Source organism: Pipistrellus hanaki (genome assembly GCF_964339955.1).
Source record: "Pipistrellus hanaki genome assembly, chromosome: 7".
Taxonomy (NCBI): domain Eukaryota; kingdom Metazoa; phylum Chordata; class Mammalia; order Chiroptera; family Vespertilionidae; genus Pipistrellus; species Pipistrellus hanaki.
The window spans coordinates 47,066,015-47,085,177 of NC_140509.1; the positions used below are offsets into that span (position 1 = coordinate 47,066,015).

Sequence of the window (19,163 nt, forward strand, 5' to 3'; positions counted from 1 at the left end):
TTTTTTTAAGCAATTTTCACTTATTATCTTTTATAAAATATAAGTACTGTATTGTATATAGTATAAAAGTTTATCTGATAAAAAACTAAAATAAATATCTACACCTTTAAGGCATATATTAGAAAATAATTATTCTGTAGAAAAAAACAAGCAAAAAGCTTTGTCTTATCCCAGCGGGTGTTGCTCAGTGGTTGAGCTTTGACCTATGAACCAGGAGGTCATGGTTTGATTCATGGTCAGGGCGTATGCCCAGGTTGCGGGCTCCATCCCCAGTAGTGGGAATAGAGGAGGCAGCTGATCAATGATTCTCTCTCATCATTGATATTTCTCTTTCCCTCTCCTTTACTCTCTGAAATCAATAATATATATATACTTTTTAAAAAAAAACATTGCATATGTAAAAATCATTTTAGTAAAATCTTAGATAATTCTTCTCAGAAAATTTTTTTTCTAAACTATTAGTGTTTTAAGGGAGGCCAAGAGTTTTGAAATACTTTGTTTCTTTTCAATAGATATTAATAAATTGTAAATACAGCTTATTTTTAATTTTTAGAGTTACCTTATGACTTGTACAATGCATTTCTTTAGAAATGGCATCAGTGCAAGAGTGGCCGAGTTTCTTAATGCCAACAAAACAGGATGTTGTCCAAGATCTAAAACATGTTGTGGCGAAGCTGGAAGAAACCGCCCAATATACTGCTCAATAACATTCCCCAGCAATTGATTCAAATAGGCATTTTGAGACTGACTGCACACGATACACATGCCCTACGGGAAGAAAAGACAACAAATAAACAAACAAAACAAATTAATATCAAAAGGTAAAAAAAAATTTAGGAACTTACTAATTTAGTCACTCACATTAATACTGGTCTGAATTTGTAACTTATCACAACCAACAAGGACTCCGCCCACTATCAATAGATAATGTTTGTATGAAGTCCAGGGAGTTGCTAAGCTTGGTAATACCCCTGCTGTGGTATCTAACCACATACTTGTTTTGGGGCACAAATGAAGCAGGAGAGAAATGTAAGAGACAAAGGAAGCTTTCTTCTTCTCATCCTCAGAAAACTTGACCACCACACTCAACTGCATATATATTTACCAAGTTACAAAATGTATTTTAGGGCAGTTTTTAAAATGGAAGGCACTCATCATTTACAGTTATCTGAGTACGGCAAAACTTATTTCTAAATGTCCCCTATTACTAAGTATAATCACCAACACAATAAATTATGATCTAAAAGTTCATTTATAATTTGGTATTTTGTGATTCACAATGTTTTTTCCCCCAGAGAAATAATTAGAAATGTTTTTGTCTACATTTTAGCTACAAGTATTTTCCCAATAAGAAATTTTGAAAGGTTATTTGTAATGAAAAATAGCCTAGAGCTGTTAAAACACTAGCAATTAAATAAACAATTAAAAAAAATAATGGGTACTCCCTACCCCATTTCTTTAATGTTTTAAGGAAAAGCATATTAAATCAGAAGATGAAATAATAAATGGATACATTTTAGAAATTATGAAGGAAAGAGCTAGGTACCTTTAAGAAGTTAAAGTTATAGCTCCAAGTCATTTCTGTCAAATGGATAATTCAACAAAATTTTCAATTTACAACTATGGATATTTATAAGAATTCTTATTCAAGATAAGAATTACAATTTTTGGTTTAAGGGAGCCGCATGGAACAAGCACACCAGACTCTCCTGTAGTTTATTTTATTATTATTAAAATATATTTTATTGATTTTCCACAGAGAAGGGAGAGGGATAGAGAGCTAGAAACGTCGATGAGAGAGAAACATCGACCAGCTGCCTCCTGCACACCCTCTACCGGGGATGTGCCCACAACCAATGTACATGCCCTTGACCAGAATAGAACCTGGGACCTTTCAGTCTGCAGGCCGACGCTCTATCCACTGAGCCAAACTGGTTTCTGCTCTCCTGTGGTTTATAACTCCCCTGTCCACATCTTCCCCTCAGGATTGGCAGTGGTTTATCTTGCTAGCAGACACCCTAAACTTTGCTTTAAATGTTATTTTGAGTACAAAATTAAAGAGTCAACTGAAAATGTCTTAGAAATAATAATGTTTAGAAAACCCATCTGTGAAAGAGGCTGCTTATTACCTAATCAAAATCCATTCCGCCTCAGCTTCCCTTGCTAGAGCCCAAATTAAGAAGCACTTACCTTTATTATCAGACACTAAGTTGTAACAAAGTACAGCCTAGTCCTTTCTCCTGCATTATACATCAATATTTCCAAGTGCCTGCTAAACATCATGACCTAGATAGTCCCAGCATCTCAAATTGATGCTGTTCAGAAAGTCTTACCTTCATCCCCAGAATATCCCATTTCAATAGTACCACCACCTGCATAAGCAGCCACTATAGAATCTAGAAAGTATTCTATTTTTTCTGTTGCTCCATAATACTTACTTCGCAAGTCTTTCTGACTGGCGCTCCTAAATGTTTCTGAAATTTACTGAATGCTATACCCAGTGCCTTAGTTCAAAACCTTCAGATAATGTACTTCTTACTGCCTTCCCAAGTCTCCAATTTAATCTCTGCACCAACTACCTTGGATACTGTCACCAGAATCACCATTCTAAAATGTAAATATATGTCACTCCCACTTCTCTACTCAAAATCCACCAATAGTCCCCATGTAAAAGAAAAAGTCCAAACTTCTTAATTTAGATAAACCCCCATTACGTGGCTCCTCCTATATGCGTGTCCAGCCACCACAGAATTATTTGCTTTTCCCCAGTATGTCCCATTTCTCACAAAAACCATGCCCTTCCAATGCTGTTCCCTCTGACAAAAGTAGAACTTCAACTCCTACCCACTCTGCACTTTGACAAACAGTATCTGTACAGTGTCATCTCTCTCATTTCTCCTATCCCAGTCTGGGTGACAGACAAAGGAGGGGGCCCCTCAGAAAAATATGGAGCACATTATTATAAGTGTCTATGGTAATCAGCATTCTCCTGAACTCTAAGCTTTTCAAGGGTGGAAATTTTATCTTTTACATCTTTGTTTTTAGAGCCAAACACAAAAGGAATTAAAATCATGCTAAATGGAAGTGCCCATGTACACCCATACATTGAAATGGCAATGTAGGTTTCAAATGTGCAGTTAGTAAGCTGCTTTAAAACAAAGTTTATTTATTTATTTTTTAACTTTGAAGCAGCCACATTTACTATACCTGGAGATACAAAGGCAGGCTCTTTTGAATTGCAGTCAACAGAGGTGCAGGCAGCTCCTTCTCTTGCAGTAACACTGAGTGTGGCAGCAGTAAACAATCTATGATCCGGAACAGTAATTTCTGGGCTTCAGAGGTAGCAAAGATCTGTGCCCAGGATTTAACAAGAATTCCTAACAGAGAAGAGCAGTAACAGCAGCTATGGTTATCTTCCAATGAGAAAATTTTGTCGTTCCTCTAAAAATTGATATTCAAAGCATACATGAGCAAATTAAAGTACGCACTAGGAAGAAACATTTAGTGTGAGTCAAAAAACCTTGTCAAGTCATGGATTTCACTAAAAAGACCAATTTCTCTAGGCCAAGGAAAACACAGATTTCCTGAGCAACTGATATTTAATATACACATGCACACACATACACATAAACACATACATACACATTACATAAAATGTGATTTGGTTACTAGTATACATTATGTGCATTCATAACTTGAATGTTGTAATTAGTAAGACTTATCTTTGCTTTGGCTGCTAGGAAACTCAGAGGCAAATACAATCCAACTTCACGAACACTGTGAGATCATACACTATGTTTTCACGTGCATACTTACTTGTCCCTGAGCTTCATTATGCACTCCACATTTATTTCTTTCATACCCTTATTTCTTTGTATTTTTCACTAGAGGCATGGTGCCTGAAATTTGTGAACTCGGGGGTGGGCACGGTTCCCTCAGCCCGCCTTGCTCCTTGCCAGCAGTCGGACATCCTTAGCACTGCACAGAGTCGGGAGAGGCTCCGCGCTCGCCAGTCGTGAGCCCGGCTTCTGGCTAAGCAGCGCTCCTCCCCACCCTCCTCCCCGTGGGAGTGCACTGTTGCTCTGTTGTTTGGTGGATTTGCATATTAGCCTTTTATTATATAGGATCTTACAATTTTGTACGCTGACTCAACCCAGTTTGCAACAAGAGGTATAATTAAATAGTTAAAATAGGAAAAAATGATTAGTTGTAACACCTTTAAGCAATTATTTAACCTCCTTGAAATTCAGTTTTTATTAACTTTCAATCGTTTAATATAAACAAATAGTGAGTTTAAATTTTAATTTTGAAAGAAGAGAAACAGAGTTCTTTACTACCGGAAATATATTATGGGTTTTGTAATACTGGGAGTCTGTAAATTGCTACATTTGAAGATAGTAAAGCTTAACAAATGAGTAACCTTTGTTTAATAAAGTAATTAAAAGCAGATTTACAATTCCCATTAGAGTGTATTATTGCTATTGAGGTCTCCCTTTACTGAAAAACAAAAAAACAAAACAAAACAAAACATTTAAAAGATCACTAAGTGCTAATCTAAATGGCGGAGTGGTATATGTACTGCAGAAGCTTTTATATTTTATCATATCTTAGAAAGCAAAAAGGTGATAAAATTCAAACAAAAAGTTTAAAATTGAACCTCTGAAGGAATACAAAAATATGCATATAGCAGAGTATAATGACATTAAAAAAACAAAACCCTAACCAATAATCACTTCTAAGAACAACAAACAGCAACATTAATCTTCTGTTGTAAAAGGAAATGCAATAATCAATCATAAAGAAACACAATGCTCACTTAGCAATATTTTAAATAACGCTGGCTGCTCCTCATTTTTCCAGTAGGTGGAAAACTTGAGAATGACAGCAATGTAAGAAGAACTAACATTCTAACGAACATTAATATGCCCATAAGAGGAACTGCCATCATCACCGACATTTCAAATGATTCATATCACTCTTAGGTGTCACCCAGGTACTAACTTATAAAGAGCAAGGACCTTCCAACCAAAACTGCATCATCGAAACTCATATTTCATCTTTTGCGATGGTTACAATGCCTTCTGAAGACCTTTTAAGTTTTATGAGTTCACTGAAGGAAGAGGTGACACATTTGCTTTTCTGCTGTCATAGACCCCCTATTTATTTTTTTAAATTTCAGCAGAGAACATTTCAGTGCATGTGGTAGTAAAAATGTAAAAAGAAAAATATCTTAAGTAAAAAAGTCTGGGAAAAGTTTAAATAAAAGTAGCTTTGTAAAACAAAAACAACCAAACCAAAAAACCAAATCCACAAGTCATTTTCCTGGCTATAGAAATATTACTTATTTATTGATGAAGGGGAAAATACAGATAAGTTGTGAGAAACATACTCCCACGATTGAAAAAGTGCTGCACTATAAGAGTTCTTATTTATTTACTTGTTTTCTGCTGTATGCATGTACAATATTATGCCTTAAAAAAAAAAGTTAAGTGGGGTCATTACAATATATATATTTTTAAATGTAAAGTTAGAAAGTAACTTTGCTCATTAAGGAACATTAAAAAAATGCATTGTGTGAAAAAAGAAATAGAGGAAGACATAAATGGGAGAATATACAATGTTCATGAATTAGTAGAATCAACATCACTAAAATGTCCATACTACCCAAAGCAATATATAGATTCAATGCAATCCTCATTAAGATATCAAAGGATTATTTCAGACCTAGGACAAACTCTCCAAAAATTCATATGGAATAAAAAAAGACCCCGAATAGTTGCAGCAATCCTGAGAAAGAACAAAGTAGGAGGGATCATAATACCAGATATCAAGCTGAATTACAAAGCCACTGTTCTCAAAACTGCCTTTGGATCAGTGGAACAGGACAGAGAATCCAGAAATTGACCCAAGCCATTATGCTCAATTAATATTTGACAAAGGAGGCAAGAGCATGCTATTTACGATAGCTAAGATTTGGAAACAACTTAAGTGCCCACCAGCAGATGAATGGATTAAAAAACTGTGGTACATCTGCACAATGGAATACTACGCTGCTGTAAAAAAGGTACTCTTACCATTTGCAACAGCATGGATAGACATAGAGAGCATCATGCTAAGCGAAATAAACCAGTCAGAGAAAGATAAATATCACATGCTCTCACTCACTAGTGGAATATAATGAACATAAACTGATGAACAAATATAGAGCCAGAGGGGGGGGGGAAAAAATCTTAGAATACAATAGAAGTAATTCTGTTATTTGCAGATTTTTAATATTTCTGACAACTTTTGTGATATTGTCCTATGCTAGTACAGTTTGGGTAATATTATTATATTTAAAATCTTTTTTCTTAAAATATTAATATTTATTTAATATAACATATTTAAAATCATTTTTCTTAAAATATTAATGTGTGTTGCATGTAAATGGCTAATTATTTTGTATCTACAATATGGTAATCAATTTGTTTTGTATATTTAAAAAAAATAAAAATAAAATAACAAAAAGATGCATTGTGTCCTATTGGCTAGGTTTATAAAATTATTAAATTCCAGAAACATTTATTTAGTATATATTTCATCTCCTACATTGCAAAAACTCTTTAACTGATGCATCCCCAGTTCCCATACACATACACACACACACAAACACACACAGAGTAAATGCTCTTATTTGTTCAAAATACAATATGATGATGGGAATAAAAAGTTCAAAAATATGACCAACACCATAAGTTTAAAATTTAGTGGAGCCATGCTTAGTATACAAATAAGTACAATAAATGTCAAACTATGAAAAAACGCCACAAGATCAGGACAGATGAAGCACAGTGGCGAGATCAGGACTCCTGGGGGTGCAGGAAAGTTGGTACTCTTGGGCTGGGCTTGGAAGGGACAGGGGAAGAATTTCAATTACAAAGACAAAAGGGGAAGAATTACCAAAGAAAGAAGGATGATCAAAAGGAAAGGCCTGGATAGAGCAAAGTAAAAAAATATAAAGTATCCAATATATTATAATAAACTCTAATATGCAAATTGAACAAATGGCAGAATGACTGGTTGCTATGACACACGCTGACCACCAGGGCACAGATGCTCAATGCAGGAGGTGCCGCTGGTGGTCAGTGTGCTCCCACAGGGGGAGCGCTGCTCAGCCAGAAGCTGGGCTCATAGTCACTGAGTGCAGCAGTGGTGATGGGAGCCTCTCCTAACTCCGCTGTAGGTGAGTGGTAAGGAACTACAGTCCCGGACTGCGAGAGCCCTGGACTGCAAAAGAAATGTTTCTCTGCCAGCTGGGAGGCAGATATCCCCCGAGAGGTCTCAGACTGCGAGAGGGCACATGTCAGGCTGAGGCATCCCCCCACTCCAAGTGCACAAATTTTGTTCACTGGGCACAAAAAGATATAAAGAGGAGGAAAGTTGAAAATATTACTTATTGATCAATTCTTCTTTAAAAAAAAAAAATCACTGAGTTACAATGAAGACCTCAGATGCCTTAATCTGAAGTGTGATTTCATCAAAAGTTTGCACCTTGCAAGTGAATGGCAGTAGTATTCCCAGCTAGGAACTGGCAATGTAAAGCACAATATTTCAGTGATTCACTCCCTTTCTCTCAAGAGGATATTTCATCCCAGTCCAGACAGGTTTAAACTTTCTATTTCTCCATTTTCTTCTAAACACTTAAGACAATAAGTTATCTGTCCCTAACATCTAATAAATTAAATGGGCAATATTGTAGCAGTATACTCTATTCCCTTCTATGAGATCTATACAAAAGAAAAGAATACAAATCAATCCACAAATAAATTAAAAACAATCTTGTAACAAAACAAATAAGGCACTCATTTCTTGATCAGGAGACTTTTGCTGTGGGTCTACATATCACCAATCCAAAGATGATTTTGCAGTTCCTGGTTAAGTCTATTATATATTTCATAAACATAAAGATATACCTGGAAATCATATTAGCTTGGAAGACTAATAAAGTATAAGCCTAAATGCTAAAACACTTATTAATATACATTCTACTATGTTAAGTTTATGATAAAGTCTCACATTTTTCTCTGAAATTAAGATGCCTGAATTGCTACTACAGCTTTCACTATATTCTAAGACATTCATATTTACACATTTCAAATTTTCCTTTATATTTTACAACAAATATAAAAGGTTTCAGACAGCCCAAATCAGTTTTATTCATATGTTTACAAGATCAAAGGGAACAGATATAAAGTTTTGGCCACAGAGAAATAAGAAAAATAAAACACCTTCAATTCTGCATAAAAACTTCTGAGGAGATCCTTCTGAGGAGATCCTTTCTTTTTATCCAGTTTCTATTTTTGGTTAGCAACATGACTTTAGAGAACAAAGGTATTCAAATTAGTGACTTCTTAAAGAAGGATGCACTTTGTTATTACAGAACGGGCACAGAATAAGATTTCTTTTTGAAAGAAGAAAACATAATGTTGGGAGAAACAAGGTTTGAAGCATAAATATCTTCAGTGCTGTGATAAATTCTTTCCTGACCTCCTTCATAGAGAGCAAACCATAAAAATAAAAGGAAGTGATGGTTTTCTGATATTTCAAATCCTAACAAAGCATAGGTAAGCACTAAAAAGAAAAGTCCATTTTAGTTATCTAGGTATTCACAATGTGTGGATTCATAACAGACTATTGATGGCAAATTGGTGTTGGCATATTTTCGGTATTGATCATAATTAATTTTAATATTGACACAAGCGGATAGAGCATCGGTTTGCAGACTGGAAGGTCCCGGGTTCGATTCCGGTCAAAGGCATGTACCTTGCTTGCGGACACATCCCCAGTAGGCAAGAGGCAGCTGATCGATGATTCTCTCTCATGGCTGTTTCTAACTATCCCTTTCTCTTCCTCTCTGTGAAAAATTAATATTAACACAAGCATAACAAGAAAAGTTCTGAAGGAAGGTGGGGCAAGACAGAGATACACTTGAAAGCCAACATGAATTATTTTGTCTTTCAGATTATTCTTATGATTGTGAGAACAGTGATTTAGCTACTATATTGATATATTCCTATCCATCATGAAAAAGACTCAACCTCACGAAGTTTTAATAATGTCAGAAATACATACCCATCATCCTATATGTCAGTTGCAGCCCTGCACTTGAAATTTTTTTTCCCAAATAAGGTTTTATATATTTTAATATTTCACCAAGGTATTCTAAGGACTTTTTGACCATGGCAGATTTATCAGAATGTTTCTGCAGATTCCTGTAAGTTATACCAACAGCCTATAAATAAGGAAAACATGATTTAGCTTTCCAAGTTTTATAAAGTATAGACTTTTAAAAATAAAGGTAATTTCTCTCTCTAGACACATACCTTATATTTAAGCCTTCATCCTTAACTTTTCAACAAATGTTCACAGAAATTAAAATGCAACTAAGAATTGCCTTTTTATAATTAAAATACAGTTTAAAGCGAAAAACAACAACACAATTCACCAATAATTACTCATTAATTTGACTCAGCAAAATATTAGTAAAAAGAAGTAAAAGAAGCTTATAACCAAAATCACAGAGACTTCCAAATATCCTAGCATAAAACTGGGACTTCAAAATCCCCAAATTCATACAAAGATCATCTAGGGTCAGGTTATCAAATTTTTACAAGACTTCTATAAAATTCAATCGCTTCTCGACCTTTTGGCTAAGATCAAGTGTAGTATCTACAAAGTTCAGCTTTGAGATTATGAATTGACACCTCCCCCCCCCACCCGCCCCCCAAAAATGTGCTTATGAGCCATTAGATGCCAGCTTAGCTTTCTCAGAGGAAAAAAGGATGAGGTACAAAGAGTAGAGATGGAAAAACAGGAGATGGAAGAGAGAAAATGTAAGATGAGACAGTAAGAATGGTGAAGTGGGGAGAAGAGGAAATCAAAGAATAAACTGAGGAAGGGTGAAAATAAGCACAAAAAGAATGGAAGTCAAAAAAGTCTAGCTAGAGATGGGTTAGAAGGTTTGAGTACTAAAGTTTTCAAACTATTTTTGGGAACTTATGGTGGAATCCAATTACCTGAACTGGACACAATGGTACTGATGTATACAATTAGGTGATTTTTCTACTGCAGTTTCAGCAGATAAGACAGAGAGAAAGTAAGCGGTTGCACCAAACCAAAGTTGAGTGTTTGCAGATATGACCAAAGACAAGGGTAGATGATTCTGTGGGTATTGGTAAGGGTAGTTGAAGTGAGACCTCAGAGATACAGTCTAGGTGGATAGGTAATCAAGTGACACCTTAAGAAGATGTTGCACTTGGAGAAAAGAGAGTGGAAAGTCATGATGATGTCACGCAGAGATCAGGAGAGACAGGTGGTTAAAGTCAAAGAGCTTTTAGACGCTCCCAGAATCCACTCTATAGTTATTAATTTTCCTGAAAAGTCATTTAATCAAATTAGGCCTACTTAAAAATGTATAAAGCCTTCACACTGTTTGTGGCATAAAATTCAAACTACTTATACCAAGATGCTCTGAATTCTTAATCTACTGATTGATCCATCAACTAATTAGCACTTAGCATATACTGTACTGTCTTATTATTTTAAACTTTGTGTATATTCCATATTTTCAGACAAGTCCTTTAAGATCAGGGACTACTTCTTTTTGCTCTTCAAATCCCTAAGAAATCCTAACATAGTATGTACTATCTATCCAGCATTTAGCACACAACGATTATTTACTGGTTGCCAAGAGAACAATTAATGTGGACTGGCTTAAATTAAAAGAGCTTTTCAGTGGAACGCATGGCTTCTACCTCCCTTTCTGGTCCAGGGCGATGCCTAGCACATTTAATTAATTACAGGTTGAGATCCAATCAAACATCAAATAAAAGAACAAAAATGTGTATTTTATTTTAAATATGTTTTTATTGCTTTCAGAGAAGAAGAAAGAGGGAGAGATAGAAACTTCTGCATGCCCTTTCCTGGGAATCAAGCCTGCATGTGCCCGGACCAAGAATCGAACACAATGACCTCAACCACTGAGCCACACGAACTAGGCAAAAATGTGTATTTTATATCTGCAGGTACTATTATTAGGTATTTTTAGGATTTATATGGCATTGCTAATTATCATAAAACTGTACTTTAACTTAATGAAAACCAATGGAAGATTTCTCATTTGAAAAAAAATGCTTATGGGTTTTAATTGTTTGCATTGCAGTCAAAACCAATCTCTTTGTGGGAAAATAAACCAACTTTTACTACGAATAGCTTAGAGAAACATAAATCCAAACACATTAATTACCTCAATTAGGCAATAAAGCAAATACTATCACATAGATTCCTACAAAATTAATATTTGAAAATAAAATGTTGACTGAAACTATTTTTTATGGAGACAGAATAAATAGATTAAATTTTAAAGCCCCAATCACACTATCACATGAAGTAGGGTGCTGCTTATGCTGAAGAGATTAAAATTTTTTTACTCTAAAATGTACACTGTTTATTACAGTAAGTTAGAAGTATTATGAACCATATACAAGAAAATTTAGTTCCCAAGTATCAAAAGAATATTGTTATCTAACAATTCAACAATAAGATATTCCTACAATTTAGGTTAGCTTTAGTGTAAAGTGTAAGGCTTATATGTAGCATTCTTTCCTCCTATATTTCATTAAATGTAATTCTTCTGCCTTTAAGAGTGAATTGTACTATACCTTAGATCCATATTTTTACTTCTCCAGAATTTCATAATATTGGGCACCCAATAATATGATTCAATTTACAAGATTTCCTTTTATATAAGAACAGTATAAATACTTCAAGGTGTTTGGAAATATGACTGTATCTGATCTAGACAATTATATTAACTGAAAAATACCTCAAGGAATTGAATTAGTGCTCTTTTAGGGTCTTCTGGGGTGGGTAAACATTCAACATGAGCCTCTGAGAAAATATTCTTTACTTCTGAGAGTTTAAACAGCAACCTTGTCAGTTCGGACAACTGTTCCATGTACTCTTTTTCTGTTAAAATAAAGTAACGATATTTATGTAAGGTTTACTATATAAATTTATATTTTATATATGTATAAATAAAAGCAGGAAATGTAGTATTCTTAATTTATGACATGCTTTCCTTTAAATTCAAATTTCCACATAATTAAAAACTTCAAATTTTTTGTCACTAAGGAAAGGTTTTATTTAAAAACAAACATGTACTTATTTGAACAACACAGCCCTAAAGAAGTTATTCATGTAAAGCCAACTAATGTAATAACATATCAAAGAAAGTCTGAGGCATTTTTCAGTCTACACTTTGTGCAATTTATAAATGGCCATAAAGAACAGCTTTAGGAAAGGCATGCCCTCCAGGCAACCAGAACTGCATAAAAATATATTATAAAAAAAAAAGGCACAAATATCACTCGATGACAAAATAAAAAGCAAAAGCAAAGCAAAATATCTACTACAATGGGAGAAAATTATCATAATTGGATATTTTTCTTTTTAGGGTTTTCACTGTGTGATATCTGGTTATTTACTTCATATTTCCACTTTTTTTGTGATCAGTTTCTTCAAGGTAAAAGATGGTTGTCACCCAAGAGCAAGTTTTTTGTTTTTGTATTTTGGCTTCCAAGGAAATAAGTTCTTTTATCTTTACAGGAGAGAAATTATCATATATAGTAACAGGAAAATATCAGGAAAACAGAAATGGGCTGCAAAAGGAAGTAAATTTTTGTTTATATTCATAGTTAATTACAATATTTTTCTTATTTTTTCTCTTAATTTTTGGAAAACAGAAAATTTTAAATATATTTAGCTAACTAAAAAGCACAACACCTGCAATACTTACCAACTGCCTGTTCCAGATTTATATCAATTAATAAATCATCAGGTAAGCTGAGGCTTTTTACATACATTTGCAAAATGCAACGGATCCATGATCTTATAGTTAAGGCTTGAAAAGATACACAGCCTGAATAAGAAAGTGCTTCACATAACATGCTGAAAGATAAATTGATAAATATTAAAAACAAAAATAAAACCTGGCATCATTACGTTCCTGTAGTATAAGAGATTAGAAATAAAAAAAATAAAAAAATTCGGACATTCCTCACTTGTTGGCCTCATAGACAAATTTAACTAATGCAGACATACACTGCTGAAAATGAACACTACAGATACACACAGTAAGACATTATACATAAATACAGAGTTGAGCAAAAAGACGTTTCCAGTGTCCTTATAGAAAATAATACAATCCTACATAATATAAACCTAATATGCTAAGTGTCTAGTCATCCAGTCATCTGCTCAACCAATCAAAGTGTAATATGCTAATGATATGCTAAGGCTGCTCAACCACTTGCTATGACGTACACTGACCACAAGGGGGCAGACAGTTTACGGGTCGACCAGTCGCTATGATGTGCACTGACCACCAGGGGGCAGACGCTCCAACTGGTAGGTTAGCTTGCTGCTGGAGTCCAGTCAATCGGGACTGAGACAGGCCAAACATGCCCTGGAGCCCTCCCACGGTCCCTCCCCAGCCCTGATAGTGCACTGGTGAGGTCCCTCAGCCTGGCCTGTGCCCTCTTGAAATCCCAGATCCCCTTGGGTGATGTCGGAGAGCCGGTTTCAGCCCGATCCTACAGGCCAGGCTGAGGGACCCCACTGGTGCAGGAATTCATGCACAGGCCTCTAGTAAATAATAAGCAACACTAATAAAAGAGAAACATGCAAATTGACTGTCCCTCTGTTACGCCCACCAGCCAATCAGAGCGAGCATGCAAATTAACCCAGCAAAGGTGGCAGTTAATTTGCATACACAGGCCTAGAGTGAAGACTGAAGACAGCATAGAAGGAAGCCAAACACTGCAGAAGGGAGTGAGCCAAGGCAGCGGAGATGGGAACAGAGCCCACCTTGCGGGCCTTGCTCCCTTCTTTGCTTCACTCTGTCTGCAGGAAGTCCCATTCTTACAAGAATCTTCCTGCAATGGGCTTCTAGTACAAGAATAAATTCTATGTTTGGCATACTCACAACTGCAAACATACTTTTGCCCACCTTGTACTTTTGATTTCATTTGTAATGTTCTTATTTAATTTTATTTTTCCCATTGATGGCTATGTGTAGGGTTTTTGCCAAGGAAAAGAGGTAAAAAAGAATATAGTTAAAGGGGGAAAGCAAGGAAGGTGCTGATAACTAACTAGATGAGAGAATAATGAAGGAAATGCCAAGCAGACAAAATAAACAGTAAATAGAGAAGAAATCATGCCTACATATGTAAGAAAAAAGTTAAAGATAAAATGTTTTCTGTGTGGGTGTATATATAGATCAATCCCCTTCCTGTCCCTTCCTTTCTTGCTCCTCCACATAGAGGCTGTCATTATTAAATAATCCAAAAATAAGATCTGGCAGATTTTTTAAAAAAAATTCTTTCTACAAAGCCTGGCTGATTTGATTTCTAATCATTTTATAAGTGGGCATAGAAAGGGTAAGGATGATCTTAAGCTCACTATAAAGTGTTATGTGAAGTCAGAAAATTTAAAAATACTTATACATCATAATTCCAGAAACACTGCTTTAAAATACTTTGACCCTGGCTGGTTTGGTTCAGTGGGTAGAGCATTGGCATGCAGATGGAATAGTCCCAGGTTCGATTCCAGTCAAGGGCACATGCCTGGGTTTTGGGCTCAATCCCCAGTAGGGGACATGAAAGAGGTACCCAATCAATGATTCTCTCTAATCTTTAATATTTCTATCTCTCTCTCTCCCCTCTTCCTTTATCTCTGAAATCAATAAAAATATATTTAAAAAAATACTTTCAATACAAGTTGTCATAAAAAGAGTATATAATACAGAAGAACTCAGGTTGGTCACTTATTATCTGTACAACCTTTCCAAAGCTACTTAACATCTATCTTTGCACTTCAATTTTTTAAACTGTTACTAATACACTATTATTTTAAAACTAAAATAATTTCAGCCAATGTGTTAAATAAATAAACATGTTTGTTGTTGTTATAGAATTCTCAAGTTAAAAGTAATTCAGTTGAAGCTGACCTCCATTATTTGACAACTGAAAGCCAATGAGAAATGACTTCGTGAGAATATCTATCACCGAATCACTCATTTTCACTGACTGGTCTCTTAAGCTATTTTATTTTTCATCATATTAATATTCTTATTTAAGTCTTCCTAATTATACTATTTCTATTTTAACCTTACTTATTGTATATTTTTTCCTACTGGGGTTCCTTAGATTTCTTATGCAATGTGGCAGGAGATACTTATGGATAAGGAAACCAATGTTCATGGTGCAAATGTGTCTTGTTAATCATCATCTAAGAGTCAAATCTTTGAAATCTAGTTGTCAAAAGGAAAGCTATTATTAAATCTAAAACCTCAATAACATACCAGTGTCTACAGATTCAACAGTATCAATGTATAATTTCTTTCACAATGGTGAGTGTAGATAGGTCATTTCAGGACGGAAAAAAGGAAGTCTCACAAAAACAGTTTTGAAAAAGGGCTTAAGCAGTAACTTTTTTTTTTTTTTTTTTTAAATCCCCATCTGAGAATTTGTTCCCATTGCCTTAGAGAGAGACAGAGACAGAGACTGAGACAGAGAAAGAGAGAAACATTTATGTGATGCCCTAACCGGTTTGACTCAGTGGACAGAGCATCGGACTGCAGACTAAAAGGTCCCAGGTTCGATTCCAGTCAAGTGCATGTACCTTGGTTGCAGGCACATCCCTAGTAGGAGGTGTTGCAGGAGGCAGCTGATCGATGTTTCTCTCTCATCCATGTTTCTAATCTTTATTCCTCTCCCTGTCTGTAAAAAGTCAATAAAATATATTTTTTTAAAAAGAATAGACCTTAAAAAAAAAAAAAAAAAAAGAAAGAAAAGAAAAACATCAATGTTGATTAACCCAGCAAAGATGACGGTTCATTTGCATACAGAGGCGTGGAGTGAAGACTGAAGACAGCATAGAAGGAAGCCAAGCACTGCAGAAGGGAGTGGCTGCTTCCTGCACTTGTCCTGATCAGGGATCAAACCCATAACCGGGGCATTGACCCTGCAACCCCTTGGGGCACGAGATGGTGCTCCAACCAACCGAGCCACACCCACCAGTAGCATTTTTATAAAGCAGGTCATGAGACATACGTTAGCTTTTTCTACTGCTACTTACTGTCAAAATGCTGATAAATCTAAAAGCAAGGAACTGCCAAAATGAGAGCATGTATAGTAGAGACCAGGTATTATTTATGAAATTTTTTCCTTTCCTGGTATATTAATCTATCATGGGTATACATTAATGTTAATACCTGAAATAAAATTACCTGTTTTGGAGTAAATGACTTAAATATCTTGCTGCAACTTGAGGACAGATGATATCATCCCAACCAAAAAGTTGTATCATTGCTTTCACTGGTTGAGGCTGAAGATCTGAAGGAGCTGTGCTGGGCATGTCCATTGCCAGCAAAGTAAAATCTAGATATAAAATGAGAGAAACTTGTGGTGAAAAATTGTAAAAAACCCTTTGCCCTCCTAAAATTATATCAACAGTGATAAAAAGAATTAGCCCTAAATAATAAATGTCATATTTAGAAACATAGAAAAAGCAAAAACTGAATTAAATTCATATTTTCAAAGACATTTCTGTTGTAATCATCTAGATCTCTAAGAAAGGGCTCAGATAATTTATCTCAGCATTACTCAGAATCTGTAATGGCTCCCTCAATTTGCAAATTCTAAACTGGGTGTTTCTAATGTGCCTTCTAAAACTATTTCTGGCATCTGCTCTTCTCCAATCAGGCTAATTTACTTGCCACCTGCCACAGATGAAGAGTTCACTCTTACCTTAGACACTGCACATTCTCTTCTATTAAACTTTGACCTACAGAGCATCTATGACACTATGCTTCCTTCAGAACCCACTAAGCCCAGGAACTAGAATTCCTTAATTAACCATGTTAAACAAATATACTTTACTTTGAGATTTCCAGGGAATCCAACTTAATTTGTACTATATTAATTTGTTGGTCAAAATTCCGGATTAAGCACTAGTTCCATGCAGCATTCTTAAATGATGGCTATTTATTCTCCCAAACCTCTCATACAACTTGCTCTATAGATAGGGTGAGTTTACTGCTGCTTCTAAAATACTTTCCCTTCTTCCTTCCAAAAACCTCTAGCTTTGGTTCTCATGTCATCAGACTATACCATCCACCAACTCTCCTTGTTACATCTACTGCTTCCTAGGTCATCTGCGCTCTTTCCTTGAAGATTGTAGCTCACTATCATACTAACAGAACTCTTCATAATCCTTGATGAGGTTCTCGCAGTGTCCTGGCCTTTCAGTTTTGTGAAATCGTCTCCCTCAATGAATCTATCTCCCATGGTGATGATACCAAGAGACCTGGCATTAACAATAAATTCAATCTCTCCACAATTTCAACTCTTGAGAAATCCACTTTCAGACACCAAACTAGCTTTTCAACTCTCCTCCTGTAGGTTCTCAACTCCCAACAAATCTTTGATTCCACCACGACCTACAATTCACTGATCCTACCTTTATCCTGTCCCTCACTGCCTTTGTGACCGACTTCATTTCCCTTTTTAGGCAGCTTGATTGCATGGCTCATTTGTGTATATTATTGTATATTATTGTACTCATTTGTGTATATCATCAAACCCCTTGCTTCTCACTTGATTTGTTGTACTTGCCTGGAAAAAAACACCACCTGTTTAATTTCAACTCTTGGTTTTCCCCCTACATGTATCCACACCAGTAAATGGCTGGTGAGCAGCCATGCTGACTGATGTCACTTTAAATTTTTAATTACAAACTTTACGTGGGTCCTTAGAACTGGTCAGCATCCCTACATTTCTCTAGTTCCATGGTTGGCAAACTGCGGCTCGAGAGCTACATGCGGCTCTTTGGTCCCTTGAGTGTGGCTCTTCCACAAAATACCACGGCCTGGGTGAGTCTATTTTGAAGAAGTGGTGTTAGAAGAAGTTTAAGTTTAAAAAATTTGGCTCTCAAAAGAAATTTCAATTGTACTGCTGATGTTTGGCTCTGTTGACTAATGAGTTTGCTGACCACTGCTCTAGTTCATTTCAGTTTTTTTTCTCCTCTCTCTTCCCCATCTTCATTTCCAGCTAATACCGTTAATTACTACTTCACAGAAAAATGAGAAACATCAGAGGAAAACTACCACCAGCTCCCACCACATCTACCCAGCCGCTGCCATGGGGCCCATTTACTCTGCCTTCTCTTCTGTTATTAGATAATCTGAGACCAAGTCCTCTACAGGATCCCTCTTCTCCTGGGTACTGACACTCTGGCACCATCAAGTCTCCCCACTCCAGAAATTCCTGTTTACATTATGCTGAAAAGTCTCCCAGGTTATCAAAAAACCTTTTTGACCCCACATCTCTCCCTAGTTAACATCCTCCTTTTTCTACTTCCTGTAAACAGCGATGCTCAGAAAGATTTATCTATGTATGCAGTCTGCTATTCCTATTTTCACATTTTCTCTTGAACCATCTTCAATCAGGCCTTTGCTTCTACCACCACACCAAAACTACTCTTCTCTTCAAGGTTACTAGTGACCTCCCTCTTGCTAATAAATCCAAGGACCGGTTCCCTGGCCTCATCTGACTTGACCCATTAACAGCATCTGAGCTATTGATCACTTCCTCTTCCTTGAAATGCTGTCATGTGATTTCCAGGGCATCCCACTTTCTTGGTTTTCTCTTATTTCACTGGCATTCCTTTTGTAGTTTTCTTTCTTACTCTGTACCTTACAAACCTGAAGTTTGTCCTCAAACTTCCCTTTCACCGATCCTTAACTCTACAGGTGATCTCATCTAGTTTATAGCTTTACAGATTATTATCAGCAGTTTCCAAATTTACATTTCCAGCTTGGACTGCTTGGATTGCCTAGGCTCATCCACATGCCTACTTTACATCCCTACTGGGATTTTAATGGATATTAAAAATATGTCTATGTCCAATGTCAAAATCCTAGTCTCCCCTCGTAAAATCTGCTCCTGCCACAATCTTCCTCATCTCAGCACACACAGGGAATTTTCTTTTTATCTATTTTGCTTACCATACTACCTTTAAAATACTTTCTCTACCTTTGGATTGGAAATTTGGCCACTGATCCC

The 19,163-nt window shown here is 35.8% G+C and overlaps 1 protein-coding gene across 3 annotated transcripts in view; it reads right to left on the minus strand.

The window, feature by feature from the left end:
* Positions 1–19,163, minus strand: part of MMS22L (MMS22 like, DNA repair protein) — a 95,418-nt gene that overhangs the window by 9,161 nt on the left and 67,094 nt on the right. For all 3 annotated transcript variants that reach the window (XM_084890824.1, XM_084890823.1, XM_084890825.1), the window contains exons 16-21: positions 16,328–16,478; positions 12,836–12,987; positions 11,864–12,006; positions 9,112–9,271; positions 3,208–3,377; positions 560–768 (exon numbers count right to left, since the gene is read on the minus strand). In XM_084890824.1, coding sequence (XP_084746950.1) covers positions 560–768; positions 3,208–3,377; positions 9,112–9,271; positions 11,864–12,006; positions 12,836–12,987; positions 16,328–16,478 — 985 coding nt within the window. The remainder of the gene's footprint in view (positions 1–559; positions 769–3,207; positions 3,378–9,111; positions 9,272–11,863; positions 12,007–12,835; positions 12,988–16,327; positions 16,479–19,163) is intronic.